Source organism: Phyllostomus discolor, chromosome 4 (genome assembly GCF_004126475.2).
Source record: "Phyllostomus discolor isolate MPI-MPIP mPhyDis1 chromosome 4, mPhyDis1.pri.v3, whole genome shotgun sequence".
Classification (NCBI taxonomy): Eukaryota; Metazoa; Chordata; class Mammalia; order Chiroptera; family Phyllostomidae; genus Phyllostomus; species Phyllostomus discolor.
The window spans coordinates 37,330,580-37,349,335 of record NC_040906.2 but is presented as its reverse complement, the minus strand read 5'-3'; the positions used below and the strand labels follow the sequence as shown (position 1 = coordinate 37,349,335).

Genomic DNA, 18,756 nt, shown 5'->3' with positions numbered 1-18,756 from the left:
AACTATGTGATAAAGTACTTTCCTTATTTATGATGAAAAACTGGAATGTTAGTGACTTTTTTGACCATATAGCCAGGAAGTTAGAGTTAGGATTTGAACTCAGGACTTTGACATTATGATCTTTAACTATGAAGCCAGTTCCATGGGACTTTGTACTTCTTGATGAATGCTTGTACTTCTTTCATGGAGGATCAAGGCCTCTAAGTGAGTATTACTATTTAGATACTACTTTTCCTAATAAGCAGTTATATCCACTCAGTTGACTATACTCCTGGTAGTATTTTGAGGATGGCAATATATATTTATGTGAGTTTTTTCTTTTTTTTTTCGTTACACGTATTTCTAGTTAATTCGACATTATTACAATCTGAAGTGCCTGAAGGAATCTACTCGCTTGTATCCCATTTTTGTTCTGAAAATTGATGTTCCTACAGCTAATGTGGATGTCAATTTAACACCGGATAAAAGTCAAGTATTGTTACAGAATAAGGTACCTGTTTCAGATAATTTTTTGAATTTATGCTATTTATAAACTTAAACGGTCATAACAATTTTTGTGTGACAAAGGAGATTTACTTGTTTATACGTATTTTTACATATTATTTTAAATCTTGTCTATTATTTTTATAATTTATCTTAACATTTTCATCTGTATTTTTAGGAATCTGTTTTAATTGCTCTTGAAAATCTGATGACGACTTGTTACGGATCACTACCTAGTACAAATTCTTATGAAAATAAGAAAACAGATGTTTCCTCAGCTGACATGGTTGTTAGTAACACAGCAGAAACAGATGTGATTTTTAATAAGGTGGAATCATCTGGTAGTAATTATTCAGATGTTGATACATCAAGCATTTCTTTCCAAAATGATATGCATAATGATGAATCTATAGAAAACACTAATTGTTTAAATCATGATGTATACATTGGTGACCATTGTGATGATCATTTTATTAGTGGAAATTCTAACATTGATAAGAATACTAAAAATACATCTCAGGAGATCGCAATGAATAATTTATTATGTGATGACAACCAGAAGAAATACAGTGAAACTTGTTTTGTACCTTCTGTTAAACATGCCCAATCAGAAATTGGCAATAACGGCCATATAAATGAGAGTGGGAAAAATGAGGAAGAACCAGTTCCTGCAAAGTCTTTGGAAATTTCTGCAGATGACTGGAGCAAGGGAAATGCAATAAAAAATTCAATGGGAGAGAACATTGAACCTGTGAAATTTTTAGTGCCTCAAGAAAACTCAGCATGTAAAGAAAGTAATAATAATAATCCAAGCCCTAAACAAAAGAATCTCAGTGAAGTTTCCTATAACAAAAAATCAAATGTGGTAGATGACAAATCTGGACAGCTTACAGCTTACGATTTAATTAGCAGTCATGTAATCAAGAAACCCATGTCAGCAAGTGCCCTTTTTGTTCAAGATCATCGTGTTCAGTTTCTCAAAGAAAATTCTAAGACCAGTTTGGAGGATGCAACACGACAAATTGAAGAACTGTGGAAGACATTGAGTGAAGAGGAAAAACTGAAGTAAGTTTCCAGAGTTTTCATGTGACCTGAATGTTCAGATATTTCCATCTACTGGGTTAACAAAAACTTTTTTAACTTCTTATTTATGGAAAAACAGAATGGAAAATGCCTTTTGACTTGGCCAGAGTACCGTTTTGGCATCACTTTTTTGGTTAGAGGTTTTTAGTTTTGTTTCTTGTTTTGGTAGAAGCCTTAACTATTTATTTAAAATTTTCAACATTTTTGCAGATTTAATTCAGTGCTGTTAAAGCTGTCCCTTATTCAGTAGCAAGTCTCTCTTCAAAAGTCTCTTTCTTTCTTTTTTATTATTTAGGTACAATTGTCTCCATTCACCCCGCCCCCCCACACCACTCTCCTCTACCACACCAACCCCACCCTCAGTCCTATCCCCCTTTGGTTTGTCCATGGATCCTTTATACATGTTCCTTGACAACCATTCCCCTTTTCCCCATTATTGCCCTCCCTTCTCCCCTCTGGTTACTGTTACTTTGTTATTTATTTCATTGTCTCTGGCTATATTTTGCTTGCTTGATTATTTTGTTGATTAGGTTCCACTTATAGGTGAGATCATATGGTATTTGTCTCTCACCTCCTGGCTCATTTCACTTACCATATTGCTCTCCAGTTCCATCCATGCTGTCCCAAAGGGTGGAGCTCCTTCTTTCTTTCTGTTGTGTAGTATTCCATTGTGTAAATGTACCATAGTTTTTTGATCAATTCATTTACAGATGGGCACAGAGGTTGCTTCCAGCACTTGGCTATTGTAAATTGTGTTGCTATGAACATTGGAGTGCAGAGGTTCTTTTGAATCGGTGATTCAGGATTCTTAGAGTATAATCCCAGCAGTGGAATTGCCAGGTCAAAAGGTAGTTTCATTTTTAGTTTTTTGAGGAAATTCCATATTGTTTTCCACAGTGGCAGCACCAGTATGCATTCCCACCAACAGTGCACTATGGTTCCCTTTTCTCTACAACCTTGCCAGCACTTGATTTGTTTATGATGGTCGTTCTGACTGGTGTGAAGTGGTATCTCACCACTTGTGGTGTTAATTTGGTTAATACCAGTTGTGGTTTTAATTTGCATCTCTCTGATGGCTAGTCATGATATGCATCCTTTCATATATCTCTGGGCCCTCTGTATGCCCTCCTCAGAGAAGTGTCTGTTCAGGTCCTTTGCCCATTTTTTCATTTGTTTTTTTTCTTGGTCTTCCTGGAGTGGAGTCGTGTGAGTTCTTTATATATTTTGAAGGTTAGACCCTTGTCCAAGGTATCATTGGCAAATATGTTTTCCCATATATTTTCCGAACAGTTGGTTCCCTTTTCATTTTGCTGATGTTTTCTTTAGCCATGCAGAAGCTTTTTATTTTGATGAAGTCCCATTTGTTTGTTCTTTTCCTTTATGTCCTTAGCTCTAGGGGACATATTGGTGAAAATATCGCCGCTTGGACTATCTGAGATTTTCCTGCCTATGTTCTTCTCTAGGACTTTTGTGGTGTCTCGACTTACATTTAAGTCTTTTATCCATCTTGAGTTTATTTTGTGTATGGTGTAAGTTGGTGGTCAAGTTTCATTTTGTTTGCATGTAGCTTTCCAGGTCTCCCTACACCATTTGTTGAAGAGGCTATTTTTACTCCATTTTATGCTTCTCTCCCCTTTGTTGAATATTAATTGACTGTGGAGACATGGGCTTATTTCTGGGCTCTCTATTCTGTTCCATCGATCTGTGTATGTGTTCTTATTCCAGTACCAGACTGTTTTGATTACTGTGGATTTGTGATGCAGTTTGATATCAGTTATTGTGATCCCTCCTCCTAGTTTGTTATTCTTTCTCAGAATTGCTGCAGATATTCAGAGTCGTGTATGATTCTATATAAATTTCTGAAATGTATTTTTATATCTGAAATATGTCATTGGTATTTTAATAAGCATTGTGTGGAATCTATAAATTGCTTTGGGTAGCATGGACATTTTGATGATGTTAGTTTTTTGTTTTTAATATATTTTATTGATTATGCTATTACAGCTGTCCCATTTTTGTCTCCCATTTACTCCCCTCCTGCCTGTACCACCCTCCCACCATCATTTACACCCCATAGTTCATGTCCATGGGTAATAGATTTCAGTTCTATGGCTTCTACATTTCCCGTAACTATTCTTAACCTCCCCTGTCTATTTTGTATCTACCATTTATGCTGCTTGTTCCCTGTACCTTTTCCCCCATTTACTGTTATATTTTTTATCTTCTTCTTTTTCTTAGATAAGTCCCTTGAACATTTCATATAATAATGGCTTGGTGATGATGCACTCCTTTAAGTTGACCTTATCTGGGAAGCACTTTATTTGCCCTTCCATTCTAAATGATAGCTTCATTGGATAGAGTAGTCTAGGATGTAGGTCCTTGCCTTTCATAACTTTGACTACTTCTTTCCAGCCCCTTCTTGCCTCTAAAGTTTCTTTCAAGAAATCAGCTGATAGTTGTATGGGAACTCCTTTGTAGGCTACTCTCCTTTCCTCTTGCTGCTTTTAGGATTCTCTCCTTGTCTTTAATTTTGGTGTGTCTTGGTGTGTTCCTCCTTACATCCAGTTTCTTTGGGACTCTCTGAGCTTCCTGGACTCCCTGGAAGTCTATTTCCTTTGCCAGATTGGGGAAGTTCTCCTTCATTATGTTTTCAAATAAATTTTCAATATCTTGCTCTTCCTGTTCTCCTTCCAGCACCCTTATGATTCAGATGTTGCAATACTTAGTTGCTCCGGAGGTTCCTAAGCATCGCCTCATTTTTTGTGTGTGTTCTTGTTTCTTCATTCTGCTTCAATTGGATGCTTGTTTCTTCCTTTTGTTACAAATTGTTAATGTGAGTCTCAGTTTCTTCCCCTTCACTGTTGGTTTCCTGTACATTTCCTTTTATTTCAGTTTGCATAGCCTTCACTTCTTCCTCTATTTTCCAACTATACTCAACCATTTCTGTGACCATCCAGATTACCAGTGCTTTGAACTCTGCATCTGATAGGTTGGCTATCTCTCCATCACTTATGTATCTTTTCTGGAGCTTTGATCTGTTTTTTTCATCTGGGCCATATTTTTTTGTCTTGGTGCACCTGTTAACATAGTAAGGGGCAGAGCCTTAGGTGTTCACCAGGGTGGGACAACCCACATTACTACATTGTGGTACTCTATGTGGGGGAGGGGTCTGAAAGGAAACAGTGCCACTTGTTCACCTCTCCATCGTCTTTAAGAGCCTTCCTCCACTACCCACAAGCAAATTGGGCCCTTCTGGTGCTGATTCCTGGGTGGGTGGTTTTGTGTACATTCTAGGACCCTGTGGGTCTCTCCAATAAACTCTCCTGTGAGGCTGGGAGTTTCTCCTCCCCCCTCAACCCCCACAGATTTTTACAGTTAGAGATTTTGAGGCCTTATTTCCCTGTGCTGGAATCCTGGGTTGTATGGTCTGTCTCCGCAGTTTTTCCTCCTGGTTTATCCACATGCAAATGTGGGGACACCCATTCCTCCAGCCGCTGCCTTGCCTTGTCCACCAGCCACCACCTTGCCACAAGTCCTTTCCACCCTGGCCAACCGTCCACCCCTCCTATTGGTCTAGATGAATGTGTCTTCTTTAACTCCTTGGTTGTTGTACTTCCATACAGATCAATTTTCTGGGAGTTCTGGTTACTTTTTGTTTTTAAATTTGTTGTTATCCTTCTTTTGGTTGTGTGAGGAGGCAAAAGTGTGTCTACCTACTCCTCCATCTTGGCCAGAAGTCATCAAGTTGATGATGATGTTAATTCTCCCAGTCCATGAATATGGTATATGCTTCCACTTATTGGTGTCTCTTTAATTTCTTTATTCATTGTTGTGTAGTTTTCTGAGTATAGGTCTTTTACCTGCTTGGTTAGGTTTATTCTAGGTACTTTATTTTTCTTGTTGCTATAGCAAATGGGATTTTTTTTCCTGATTTCTGTTTCTGATATTTCATTGTTGGTGTACAAAAATGCCTTTGGTTTCCTAATACTGACTTTGTGTCCCGCTCTTTTGCCAAATTCACTTATTAGGTTGAGTAGTGTTTTTGGTGGAGTCTATAGGGTTTTCCATGTACACTACCATATCTGCAAACAATGACAGTATTTACTTCTTCTACTTTGGACACCTTTTATTTCTTTATCTTGTCTGATCGTTGTCACTAGGACTTCCAGTATTATGTTGAATAAAAGTGATGAGAGTGGACGTGAGTGTTTATATTATAAATGAGTGTTGTACCTTATCAAATGCTTTTTCCACATCTATTGATATGATTGTGTGATTTTTGTCTTTCCTTTTATTTATGTGATGTATTACATTTATTATTTGCGAATATTATACCATCCTCACATCCTTGGGATGAATCCCATTTGATCATGGTGTATACTCTTTTTAATGTGTTGCTGGATGTGGTTTGCCAATATTTTGTTGAGAATTTAGGCCTCTATGTTCATCTGCAATATTGGCCTATAGTTTTCCTTCCTTGTTGTATCTTTATCTGGTTTGGGGATTAGGATGATGCCTCATAAAAAGAGTTTGGGAGTCTTTCCTCTTTTTGGATTTTTTGTAATAGGCCTCGAATGATAGGGGTTAGCTCTTCCTGAAATGTTTTATAAAATTCTCCTGTAAAACAATCCAGTCTAGGGCTTTTGTGTGCCAGGAGTTTTTTGCCTCAGTTTCACCAGCTGTCATCGCTCTGTTTAGGCTTTCTGCTTCTTCTTCATTCAGTTTTGGAAGAATATATTTTTCTAGAAATTTGTCCATTTCATCCAGGTTTCCAAATTTCTTGGCATATAGTTCATAATTCTTACAATTCTTTGTATTTCTGTGGTATCAGTTGTAATCTCTCCTCTTTCATTTCTGATGTTATTTTGGGGGGTTCTCTCTCTTTCTTGATGAGTCTCTTTAAAGGCCTGTTTATTTTGTTTAACTATTCAAAGAGCCAGTTCCTGGATTTATTGATCCTTTGAATTGTTCTTTTATTCTCTTTATCTTTTAATTCTGCTCTGATCTTGGTTATTTCCTTTCTTCTACTCCTTCTGGGCTTTGTTTGTTGTTGTTCCTCTAGTTCTTGTAGATATAAGGTTAAGTTGTTTATTTGAAATGTTTCTTTTTTAGGTAGGCCTGTATCACTATGAACTTCCCTTTTGGGACTGCCTTCGCTGTGTCCCATAAGTTTAGAACTGTTGTATGTTCATTTTCATTTGTTTACTTTTTTATTCGTTCCTTGAGCTCATTGTTAATCTATTCATTGTTTAATGACATGCTATTCAATTTTCATAAATATGAATGTTTTTGAGTTTTTTTCTTGGGGTTGGTTTCTAATTTCAAGCCCTTGTGGTCTGAGAAAATGCTTGATATAATTTCAGTTTTCTTGAATTTGTTGAGTCTTGTTTTGTGTCCTGTCATGTGGTGTATGTATCTTTGAAAATATTCCATGTGCATTTGAAGAGAATGTGTATTTTGCTTCTTTGGGATGAAAGATTCTTTATATATTAGTTAAGTCCATTTGGTCTAGGGCATTGTTCAGTGACATAATATCCTTGTTGATATTTTGTTTGGAAGATCCATCCATTGTTGACAGTGGGGTGTTGAAATCCCCCATTATAACTGTATTGTTGTCTGTCTTTCTTGAAGTTCTCCAAGAGTTTCCCTACTTATTTGGGTGCTCCTATGTTGGGCGTATATGTGTTTATAATGTTTATGTCTTCTTGATGGATTCTTCCCTTGAGTAGTATGAAGTATCCTTCTGTGTCTCTTTTTATGGCCTTTGTTTTGAAGTCTGTTTTGTCAGATATAAGTATTGCTACCTCGGCTTTTTTTTCCTGTCCATTTGTGTGGAATATTTTTTTTCAACCCTTCACTTTCAGTCTGTGTAGGTCTTTTGTTCTGAGATGAGTCTCTTATAGGCAGCATATGTGAGGATCATGTTTTCTTAACCATTCAGCTACCCTATGTCTTTTGATTGGAACATTTAATCTATTTATATTTAAGGTAATTATTGATAGGTACTTACTCATTTTTCCTCCTTTGTACCTGTGTTCCTCTCTCTCTTACCCTTTTTCTTCCACTTCTTTTTTTTTTTTTATTCTTCCACTTTTTAAAGCAGTCCCTTTAGCATCTCTTGCAGTGCTAGTTTGGTGGAGGGGTACTCTTTTAGCCTTCTTTTGTTCAGGAAGCTCCTTCTTTCACCTTCTATTTTAATTGAGAGCCTTGCTGGGTAGAGTAGTCTTGGTTGCAGGCCCGTATTTTTCATTACTTGGAATATTTCTTGCCATTCCCTTCTAGGTTATAGTGTTTCTGTTGAGAAATCAGCTGCTAGCCTTATTGGAACTCCTTTGCATGTCTCTCTTTGTCTTTAAAACTTGGAATTTTAATTGTGATGTGTACTGGAGTAGGCCTCTTTGGGTTTATCCTTATTTGGACCCTCTGTGCTCCCTGAACTTAAGTGGCTTTTCCCCTCTCTGGGTTAGGAAAGTTTTCTGTCATTATTGTTTCAAACAAATTTTCTATCCCTTGCTCCTTTTCTTCTCCTTCTGGCATTCCTATGATTTGGATGTTGCTATATTTCATGTTGTCCTGCAGTTGCCTTAAGCTGTCTTCATATTTTTTGAGTCTTTTTTTGTGCAGCTGCTATGCCTGGGTATTGCTTTCTCCTCCTGGGTATTGCTTCATCCAGCCTTTTTGTAATTTCTTCTAGTGTATTTTTTTATTTCAGATATTGTATTCTTCATTTCTTCCTGGTTCTTGTTTATAGTTTCTATTTCTTTTTTCATACTGTTGTAGTTCCACACTAGAACTATTCATACTGTAGTTCCTTTTAGTTTTCAGTGAGTTCCTTGAGCATTTTGAATTCTGTACCTGATAGTTTGTTTTCCTCCATTTCATTTAGCTCTTTTACTGAGGAATCTTTCATTCCTTTCAATTATGGGTTCCTTCTTCATCTCCCTATTTTAGGTGACTCTTTTTGTTTGTTTCCATGATTCCAAATGTTCTTCTTTGCCAGCTGTGTTCATAGGGTGAACTTCTGCAGTAGGGTGAACTTCTGGGGTAGGGTATCTGTGGGACTTAGTGGTATGGTCTCTTTGATCTCCTTGTCTGGATGCTCTAGGGTTGCCCTGTCTTCCATTTGTGTGGGCTTTCTTGTTGTACTTGGGCTTTACCTATTGGTGTCTCATTTGTTAGTGGGTTCTCCCCTCCAGTGGGTTTACTGGTATTCACAACTCCCACCTTGTCTTGTATGCTGTTGTACAGGCATTGCTTAACAAAGAAGTATTACCAGACAACCAAACCTATGGCAGCAAAAAGAATCCCCCTACCATATCAACAGTTTCAGCCGCAATTGAACTAAAATTAATAAAGGTGGAGAGAGATTGTGGATATTATTTGACAAAGGGAATATGAGATAACTAAAAGAAGGGAAACTGTTGTTTTGTGGTAAGAGGGAGGAGAATTTATGAATTGCAATAGAACCAAGATGAGGAAATAAACAAAACAGAAAAGCTAAATAAACAGAAAGAAGAGAGAAAAATCATGCAAGTTCTGACAGATAGCAAAGTGAAATTTGTCTCATCTGTTGGTGTTCATAGTCTGACTTCTTTCTGGATCTGTCTCTGGTTTTCTCGCAGCTCCAGGTCTTAGTAAAAGAAAAAAAAAAAGCTTCCTGCTGATTTTAAACCTACTAAGGTAGTTTTGCTTCCCTGGTCTTGCAGACAGAGGGGGTCTAGGCTCAGTTTTTTCCCTTTCCTGTGGTTCCGCAAGGGTTGGAGCTTAGTCTGGGCTGCAAATAATCACAGGTGCCCAGTTTCCAGCCAATGCTCTCAAAACACTGTGTGGCCCACACTGTCCACTCTGCACATTTACACCAGGCCGGCGCTGATAGTCCACCTCATTTTTCAACCCTTCAATCAGTCCAGGAGGTGCCCTGAGTGGGAGCAAATCGCACCCCCACTCCTCCCTCCTCACTGGCCCTGCACTGCACTCATGTGAGGTCCCTGCATAGCTGCTCAGTTCTTTTTTTGAGAGGTGCTGCCTGCCACTCCTAACAAGTGCTGGGCTTTCCACACAGTCCACCTCTCTGACCAGCCCAGTCTATCTGGGTCACAGCCCATCTCTTCTCCCAGCTTCATGTGTCACCCAGCTCTCCATTTTCTGATACTATCCCCAGCCAGTGACCACTGCCCCAGCTGGGTACACCACAGGCTCTGTGTCACTTACTACCTTTTTATCCCTGTAGCAACATTACGCATCTAGGTCTCTGCTGGTTCAGGTCTGAGACTTCCTTGCTCTGGGAGGGGAGGGAGCCACCCGATGTCTCTCACTAACCCTGCTCTCCCCCAGTGCTCCCAGGGAAGCCTCTGTCTCTGGCCCACAGCCCAGGGACCTTCCCAGTGGCCTATGAAATCTCCTTACCACCTGTTTTAAGCATCCTCTGCACACTTTGCCTTCCAAACTTCCTATCAGCTGGGATTCTGTTAACATAAATTAACTTCTCTTTTCACACTTTTTTTTGGTGGGAATGGTTGTCATGTTTTCTTTTCTCAAACATACACTAAAGTAGGCAAAACAACATAATGAGCCCATGATATCATAGTCAGTCCTGCTTCCATACCTTCACTCATTTCACTTCCCCTTCTTTACCATCATTATTTTGAAGGAAATTCTAGGATAATGCATATTTCATAAATGTTTTAGCATGTATCTGTAAAAAATATACTCTCTTTTAAATATAGCCATAATATAATTGTCATAACTTTTAAAAACAGGAATTCCTTAATATCAAATATTCAGTGTTTAGATTTCTAATTTCTTAAATATCAAAAATTTTTAAAGTTTCTCTACTTGAATTAAGATGCAAATAAGGGTCACAAGTGATTATCTTCAAAGATTAGTGCACTTAACCTGTACAGCAAACCCAAACATTGAGTTGCATTGGCCTGGGGGTGGGGGGTAGTGAATTGATAGCTGTCTGAGCATACAAAAATGAAAGCATAGATATTTCTGGGTTTCATGGAACTAGAGACAGTGTAACAGCCTAAGATAGCTATTACCATGCAGCCTCACAATAGCAAATATTGTTCTAGTTTTGGGGAATGTCAGCATTATTTCTCCTTGTAGGTCCCAAGGTGTTAGGGTATAAGGGTTATAGTTAATAGGCTTCATCTGAAAGTTTGTCATCAGGCAATATTCTGGAATCCAAAATTTTCTCTATCTTACTACTATAAGGCAGACGAAGAGCCAGTATTGGTCAAAAGCAGACCTCTGAAACTGTACTTACATTCTAACCCAGTTCTCTCTGCTAGCTTTTTGTAAAAATGTGTGAACTGTATCTCCCATAGTTGTGAGGTTTAAATAAGATATTGTGTTATGATACAAGATAAATGACTGGCACATAGTGAATGTGCCAGATATCAGTGATGTCAGTCAGATTTTTAATCTGTGAAAAAGAAATTTTCTCTGTTGTGATTGAAATTATTTTTCATTTGCTGTGTCAATGTTAAAATCTGCAGACCAGAAATAGAAGCCTATGAAGAAAATATAGGTATCTTAAAAGCACAGAGCTTCCTCTGTATCACAGATTACTGTGTTAGAATCTTCCAGAGTTAAAGGTGTTGAGACCATGATCAGCTATGTCCAAAATCTTAATTAGTGAGATGGTGAAACAAAAATATCACATTGATAATACTACCACTTCTCTTCTATCTTATAATCTTAATGTTTCTTTCCCTTCCTTCTTCCCTCTCTTTTTTCTTTCTTCCTTTCCTCCTTTACCAGTCCTTTCCCTCCTTTTCTTTTCTCTTTCCTTCCTTAAACTAGGGAGCGTATATTGAAGGCGTTCTTTTACAAGGCCCTATATACTCTGGCTACTCACTTCAGATACAGTTGTAAATAACTGTAAACATTTTCTATTTATAAATGGTTCAGTCTAGGTAGGAAGACAATTAAAAAATAGTAATAATAGAATGTGATGAGTTTTAAAGTAAAAAAAAATGTATATAGGGAATCATGAAAATACCTAGTAGTTGGTCTTAGTCTCACCTATGAGACAGAAAATGCTTTCCTGAATAGAAGTTGGTCAGAAAGCTGTAGGGAATTTTCTAGGTGGAAGGAACAGTATGTAAGAGGTCCCAGAAACTAGAAGTAGAATGCCAATATTCAGGAACTGAAAGATGCCCTCTATGATAGGAACTGAATATAAGGGAGTGTGGTAAAGGAAGATGGGGAAGGCTGGCCAGGTCGTGGAAGGATTCTGAAACCATAACAAAAAGTTTGAAAAAAAGTTTGAAAGAATCATTTCTGCTGAGAACTTTGGACAGACTGTAAAGTAGGGGTATCTTCATTTTTCATTTCTTCCTTTCTGGGTGCCCCCCCCTCCCCAACCTTGTTTTTCTCTCCTGTAGTGGGTTAGAAACCAGATTAAGATGTGCACTGCCACGGGGGTATCAGTCAGTTAATGTTAACTTGAACTTTAATTTGAAGTAGGTATGAACATATTGCTACTCAAAATAACTAAGAATAAATTCTAATTGGGATATTCATTGAAAATGGTAAATAAACTTTATAATTACATGTAATCTTTAGTCATAAAAATATCATTTTAATTGATTGCTTGTCAAATTAGAATTAGTATTTACCATTCAAGTTACTAAATCCCTTAATGACATTAAGTCAAAGGTAGCAGCTGTTTTTACTTAACATTCACGTAATGTTCCTTTGGACATAACTTTTTATATTTTTCAAGGAACAAATGACATTGAGTTCTTGAGTTAATCAAAAGATTAGTACCATATGTGAAAATTTGCACTTTATAATTAATTACAAATGGTGACCTTCATCTTGAACTCATTTTCCTCTGTACAGGAAATCTTGAATTTGAATGTCCAGGAGCTAAAAATACTTAATTGTAGTAATATTGAAAGTAAACTAATCATGTGTTTTATATAGCTAATTCAGAAGTTCAGATTCTAAGTAGAAACGAGAGAAAATAGTGTGAGAGATTATCAATGTGACATGGTGAATAACCAAAAGAGGCATTTTTTTAATCTAGTTTTACAGAGACAAGGTCTTTTTTACATTCTTATCCCCTAACATTTTTTTATTAAACAAACATGCACTAAGTAAGTACAAAGTACACAACATGCTGTGGTCTTTTGTCTTTTAGTTTCACTTAACATTTAATACTGTTTTTCCAATAATATCATTTCTAACACAAATCTGTTCAAATTTCTCTTTTAAAAATGTTTAGAATTTAGCCAGTTTCTTAAGTTTCTTAAAACAACAGATAATAGTCTCAAGTCTGAAATTTAAAACTGATTTTTAAAAACAATTTAGCAAGATTGCTTAAATAATCATTAACTATTAGTCAGATTGTGTTCCCTTTTTGTTATATGTTTCTTGATAGAAAATAATGGTAGCAAACATTACCATTTACTATGTGCTAAGTACTATTCTAAGTACTTGACATATTTTAACACATTTTATTCTTCACATGGAAACTATGAAGTAGCTATAGATTATCCATACTGAGGCACAGAAAAATTAAATGATTTGCCAAGGTTTGTAGAGGTAGTTAAGTGGCAGGGCAAAGCCAGGCCAGGGAGTCTGTCTCGAGGGTCTGTGCTCTTAGCCACTACACTTTGCTGAACACAATAATAGTAGTTTTCAATTCTGGATATGCATTAGAATCAGCCATGGAACTCTAAAACCAGTACTGCCTGACTTCAGCCTAGGCCTGGAGCATTAGAAACAGCATTGGGCATAGGCATCTCAATTTTTAAGAAAAGGACTGAGATAACAGTTGTGCTAGAACTCAGTATAATTTTAAAATGTTCATTACTTTGTACCTTTGAATTAAATTACATGGTTTGGATTTGTTCAGTTTATTTAGGTAATTTTTTTCATTCAGCTGTAAAACCATTATAAATTTTTTATTTTTCAAATATATTTTCTATTATACTATTACAGTTGTCCCATTTTTTTCTTCCCTTTACTCCCTTCCACCCTACACGCCCCCTTCCACTACCATTCCCCCTCTTTAGTTCATGTCCATGGGTAGTATATTTAAGTTCTTCGACTTCTCCATTTCCCATACTATTCTTAACCTCAAGAACCCCTGTCTATTTTATACCTACCATTTATGCTTCTTATTCCCTCTACCTTTTCCTCTATTCTCTTCCTCCCTCTCCCCTCTGCTAACCCTCCATGTGATCTCCATTTCCGTGATTCTTTTCCCGTTTTAGTTGTTTGCTTAGTTTGTTTTTGTTTTTTAGGTTTGTTTGTTGATAGTTGTGAGTTTGTTGTCATTTTACTCTTCATAGCTTTGATCTTCTTTTTCTTAGATAAGTCCCTTTAATATTTCATATAATAAGGGCTTGATGATGATGCACTCCTTTAAGTTGACCTTATCTGGGAAGCACTTTATCTGCACTTCCATTCTAAATGATAGCTTTGTTGGATAGAGTAATCTTGGATGTAGGTCCTTGCGTTTCATGACTGTGAATATTTCTTACCAGCCCCTTCTTGCCTGTAAAGTTTCTTTTGAGAAATCAGCTGATGGTCTTATGGGAACTTCTTTGTAGGTAACTATCTCCTTTGCTCTTGCTGCTTTTAAGATTCTCTCCTTATTTTTAATCTTGGTGTGTCTTGGTGTGTTCCTGCTTCTGTCCAATTTGTTTAGGACTCTCTGAGCTTCCTAGATTCTCTGGAAGTCTATTTCCTTTGACAAATTGGGGAAGTTCTCCTTTATTATGTTTTCAGATAAGTTTTCAATATCTTGCTGTTCCTCTTCTCCTTCTGGCACCCCTGTGATTCGGATGTTGTAATGTTTAAAGTCCTGGAGGTTCCTAAGCCTCTCCTCATTTTTTTGAATTCTTGTTTCTTCATTCTGTTCTGGTTGAATATTTATTTCTTCCTTCTGGTCCTAATGATTGATTTGAGTCCTGGTTTCCTTCCTCTCACTGTTGGTTCCCAGTATATTTTTATTTCACTTTGCATAGCCCTCAATTTTTCCTCTCTTTTATGACCATACTCAACCATTTTTTATTAACATCCTAATTACTAGTGTTTTGAACTGTGCATCTGATAGATTGGCTATCTCTTCATAGCTTACTTCTATTTTTAGAGTTTTGATCTGTTCTTTCATTTGGGCACTATTTTTTTTTTTGTCTCAACACGCCTGTTACGAAATAAGGGGTAGAACCTTAGGTATTTGCCAGGGTGGGGCAACCCAGGTCACTGCATTGTGGTGCTGTATGTGAGGGAGTATCTGAGAGGGAACAGTGCTGCTTGCTCAGCTCTCAGTTGGCTTTCAGTCACTAGCCCTGCTACCCCCAGGCAAATTGGGCCTTTTTGGTGCTAATTCCCAGGTGGGTAGGTTTGTGTACATTCTGGGACCCTATGGGTTTCTCCAACACGCTCTCCTATGAGACTGGGAGTTTCTCCTGCTGCCTCAACCCCCATAGGATTTTATAATCAGAGGTTTGGGGGCTTTGTTTTCCTAAGCTGGAACCCTGGGTTGCATGATCTGCCTTGCTCCCCAGTTGTTACTCCCAGTTTATTCTCATGCAAATGTGGGACCACCTGCTCCACCAGCCACTGCCTCTCCTGCTCAGGTCCTCCAGCTGCCACCTTGCCAGGAGTCTTCTCCACCCCAACTGCATGTCTCCACCCCAGCTATCAGTCTGGATGAATGTGTCTTCTTTAACTCCTTGGTTATCGGACTTTCATACAGTTCGATTTTCTGGCAGGTCTGGTTATTTTTTATTTTTAAATTTGTTGTCCTTCTTTTGGTTGTGCAAGGAGGCAAAGTGTACTTACCTACACCTCTTGGCTGGAAATTGAAACTATTATAAACTTAATCATAATTTTTATTTTGCATGTTGTTATAGTAATTTTTACTAGTAAAATGTTAAAGTAACTTTTACTTTAATTTTACTAGTATGTAATTAATAAATGGAGTATTAATTAATGTGTGTACATTTTTTTAATCATTGTTCAAGTACAGTTTTCTCCCTTTTACTCCCAATCCAGCCCACCCTCCCAACCCTAAATATATGTACATTTTTTGTAGTGCTCAGAGAATTGTTTATTCCATGCTGATGAATAGCAAAAATATAAGGAACTCTATAGATCTGGAATTGACTTTTATTGTTTTTCTAGTGCCTATGCCTTCAGTACTTCCTTAAATGGTTTTTAAAATTGGGTAAAATATAGCTGCTGTGAAGTGCATAGATCTTAACCACATATACAGTTCAGTGCATTTTCACATGTGTACACCCATGTGACCACCATCCCAAAATATAGAACATTTTCATCATCCCAGAAAGTTATCTTATGCCACTTAGCAACCAATCTCTATATGCAGACACTCTCTTGATTTCCATCACATTAGCTTTTGCTAGTGCTTGAACTTCATATACATAAAATCATATGTACTTTTATACCTAGCATTTTTCCCACAACAAAATATTTTAGTGATTGTCATTGTATTTGTTGAATGTATCTATATAGTTCATGTTTTTAATAAATTAGTTATATTCAATTATATAAATATACAGTCATTCACTGATAAGGATGGGAATGTATTCTCAAAAATGATTTGTTAGGTGATTTTGTTGTGTCACAGACCTAGTTGCTATAGCCTACTACACACCTAGTCTGTATGGTATAGCCTGTTGTTCCTAAGCTACAAACCTATATTGCATGTCACTATACTGAATACTCTAGGCAATTGTAACACAATGGTAAGTACTTGTATTCCTAAACATATCTAAACATAAAGAAGATACAGTAAAAATATGGTATAAAAGATTAAAAATGGTACACCTATTTAGGGCATTTACCATGAATAGAGATCTGGGTGAGTCAGTGAGTGATGAGTGAATGTGGAGGCCTAGGACATTACTGGACAGTACTGTAAACTTTATAAATGCTGTGCATTTAGGATACATTAAATTTATAAAATATGACATGAAATCAAGCGCAAAAGAAAATGATGCAGGAGACTTCATAAATACAAGACGTATGAGGCTGCTGACAGTATTAACATGGCATACTGTTTTACAGCAAACATTTTTTGGAAGTATAAAGAGTACACTCTAAAATAACGATAAAAGGTATACTAGAGTAAATACATAAATCAGTAACAGTTATTTATTATCATTGCCAAGTATTATGTACTGTACATATTTGTATGTGCTGTACTTTATATGACTGGCAACACAGTAGGTTTGTTGACACCAGCATCACCACAAGCATGTGAGTAATGCATTGCCACTATGACATGACAGTGACTGCTACATCACAAGGCACAGGAATTTTTCAGCTCCATTTTAACTGTTGTGTATGCTGTCTTTTGTTAACCAAAACATCATTATGTGGCTCCTGACTGTACCACAATTTCTTTATTCAGTCTTCAGTTGATGGGCCTTTGGGTTGTTTCCAATTTGAGGTTATTATAAATAAAGCTACATTGTTTAGTTTCCAAATATTTGAGTTTTAATTAATTCTAATGTTACTGATTGTTGTTACTGATTTCTCATAATTTTGTCATGGATAGGGAAGATGCAGTGTTAGATTCCAATTTTTTGAAATCTGTTGAGAATTAAGCCCAGCATGCAATCTTTCTTGATGAATGTTCATTACATGTATGCCTAAAGAGAATCTGAATTCTGCAGTTGCTACATGTTGTGTTCCAAAATGTCAGTTAAGTCAAGGTAGTTGATAATACTTCTCAAACTTTCTATAGATTTACTGATTTTTATTCTTTGGTTTAGTATGTCAGTTAACTGAGGAAGAGGTATTAAAATCTCCAACTGTAATTCTAGATTTATTTCTATCTGTAGATCTGTGAGTTTCAATTTATATAATTTGAAGCTCTGTTATTAGGTGCACACGCATTTGTGATTGTCCTTTTTGTCATTACGAAATGTTCCTCTTTATCTGTGGTATTATTTCGTGTTTTGAAATTTACTTTATTTTACATTACTATAGTTACTCTTTTATGTTTACCATTTGCATGGTGTATCTTCTCCATTCTATTACTTTCAAACTGTCTGTGCCTTTATAAAGTGTAATTCTTACAGATGCACATAGCTGGATTTTGTTTTTTAAATTCAGTCTGACAGTCTCTGCCTTTTAATAGGATTATTTAGTGCACATATTATATTGATTGACATGGCTGGGTTTAGGTCTATCATTTTTTTTCTCTGTTCATGTCATCTCTGTTTTGTTCCTCTCTTCCTCCTTTTTGGGGGAAGCAACCTTCTTCAAATTAAAAGAATATAATTTAGCCCTGGCTGGTAGGGCTCAGTGGATTGAGCACAGGCTGCAAACCAAAGGGTCACCAGTTCAATTCCCAGTCAGGGCACATGACTGGGTTGTGGGCCAGGTCTCCAGTATGGGGCACTTGAGGCAACCATACACTGATATTTCTTTCCCTCTCTTCCTGTCTGTCTAAAAATGAATAAATAAAATCTTTAAAAATAAATAAATAAATCTATTATCTTAACAAAATAAAAGAATGCAATTTAATTTTAATTCCCTTATGTCTTTGCATTAGTTTTCGATTTGGGGAATACTTTATACACTTTAATTTATCATTATCTACTTAGAGTTAATAGGATATGACTTCACATATATACAGGGGTGGAGCAAAAGTAGGTTTACAATTGTGAGTATGCAAAACACTTTATATTATTATTTATGAGTTATTTTATTTTTTATATGAACAACTGTCAATCTAATTTTGCTCCACCCTGTATAAAAACTTTGCAAGTATAATTCCATTTATTACCCTTGTTCTTTCTGTAGTTGGTTATAAATATTTTATATCTACATACAATATAAACCTCACTTTAAAATACTGTTTTTTAATTTAAAGGTATCTTCTAAAAATAAGCAAAATTTTTAAAAGGTCATTTTTTTTCTATTTACCTATATAGTTACCGTTTCTGGTGTTTATTATTTCTCAGTATTCATTTGGTGTCATTCCTTAAATGTGCAATGATGATAGAAACAGATGCTCAGGTTTATTTTATCTGAAAATGTCTATTTTCATTTTTGTAGTGGTTTTATATTTTGTAATGTGTTTTTTCTCTGACTGCTTTTAGGATATTATCTTTACCTTTGGTTTTCAGCAGCATGTTATATCTCTTTTTTTTCTTTGATTTCAGGATTTTATTTTTGTTTTTCAGCAGT

General features: G+C 36.4%; 1 protein-coding gene across 4 annotated transcripts in view; it reads left to right on the top strand.

The window, feature by feature from the left end:
* Nucleotides 1-18,756, top strand: part of PMS1 (PMS1 homolog 1, mismatch repair system component) — an 86,019-nt gene that overhangs the window by 50,100 nt on the left and 17,163 nt on the right. For all 4 annotated transcript variants that reach the window (XM_036023182.1, XM_036023180.1, XM_036023179.1 and 1 more), the window contains 2 exons: nucleotides 347-490; nucleotides 662-1,548. In XM_036023182.1, the coding sequence (XP_035879075.1) occupies nucleotides 347-490; nucleotides 662-1,548 (1,031 nt within the window). The remainder of the gene's footprint in view (nucleotides 1-346; nucleotides 491-661; nucleotides 1,549-18,756) is intronic.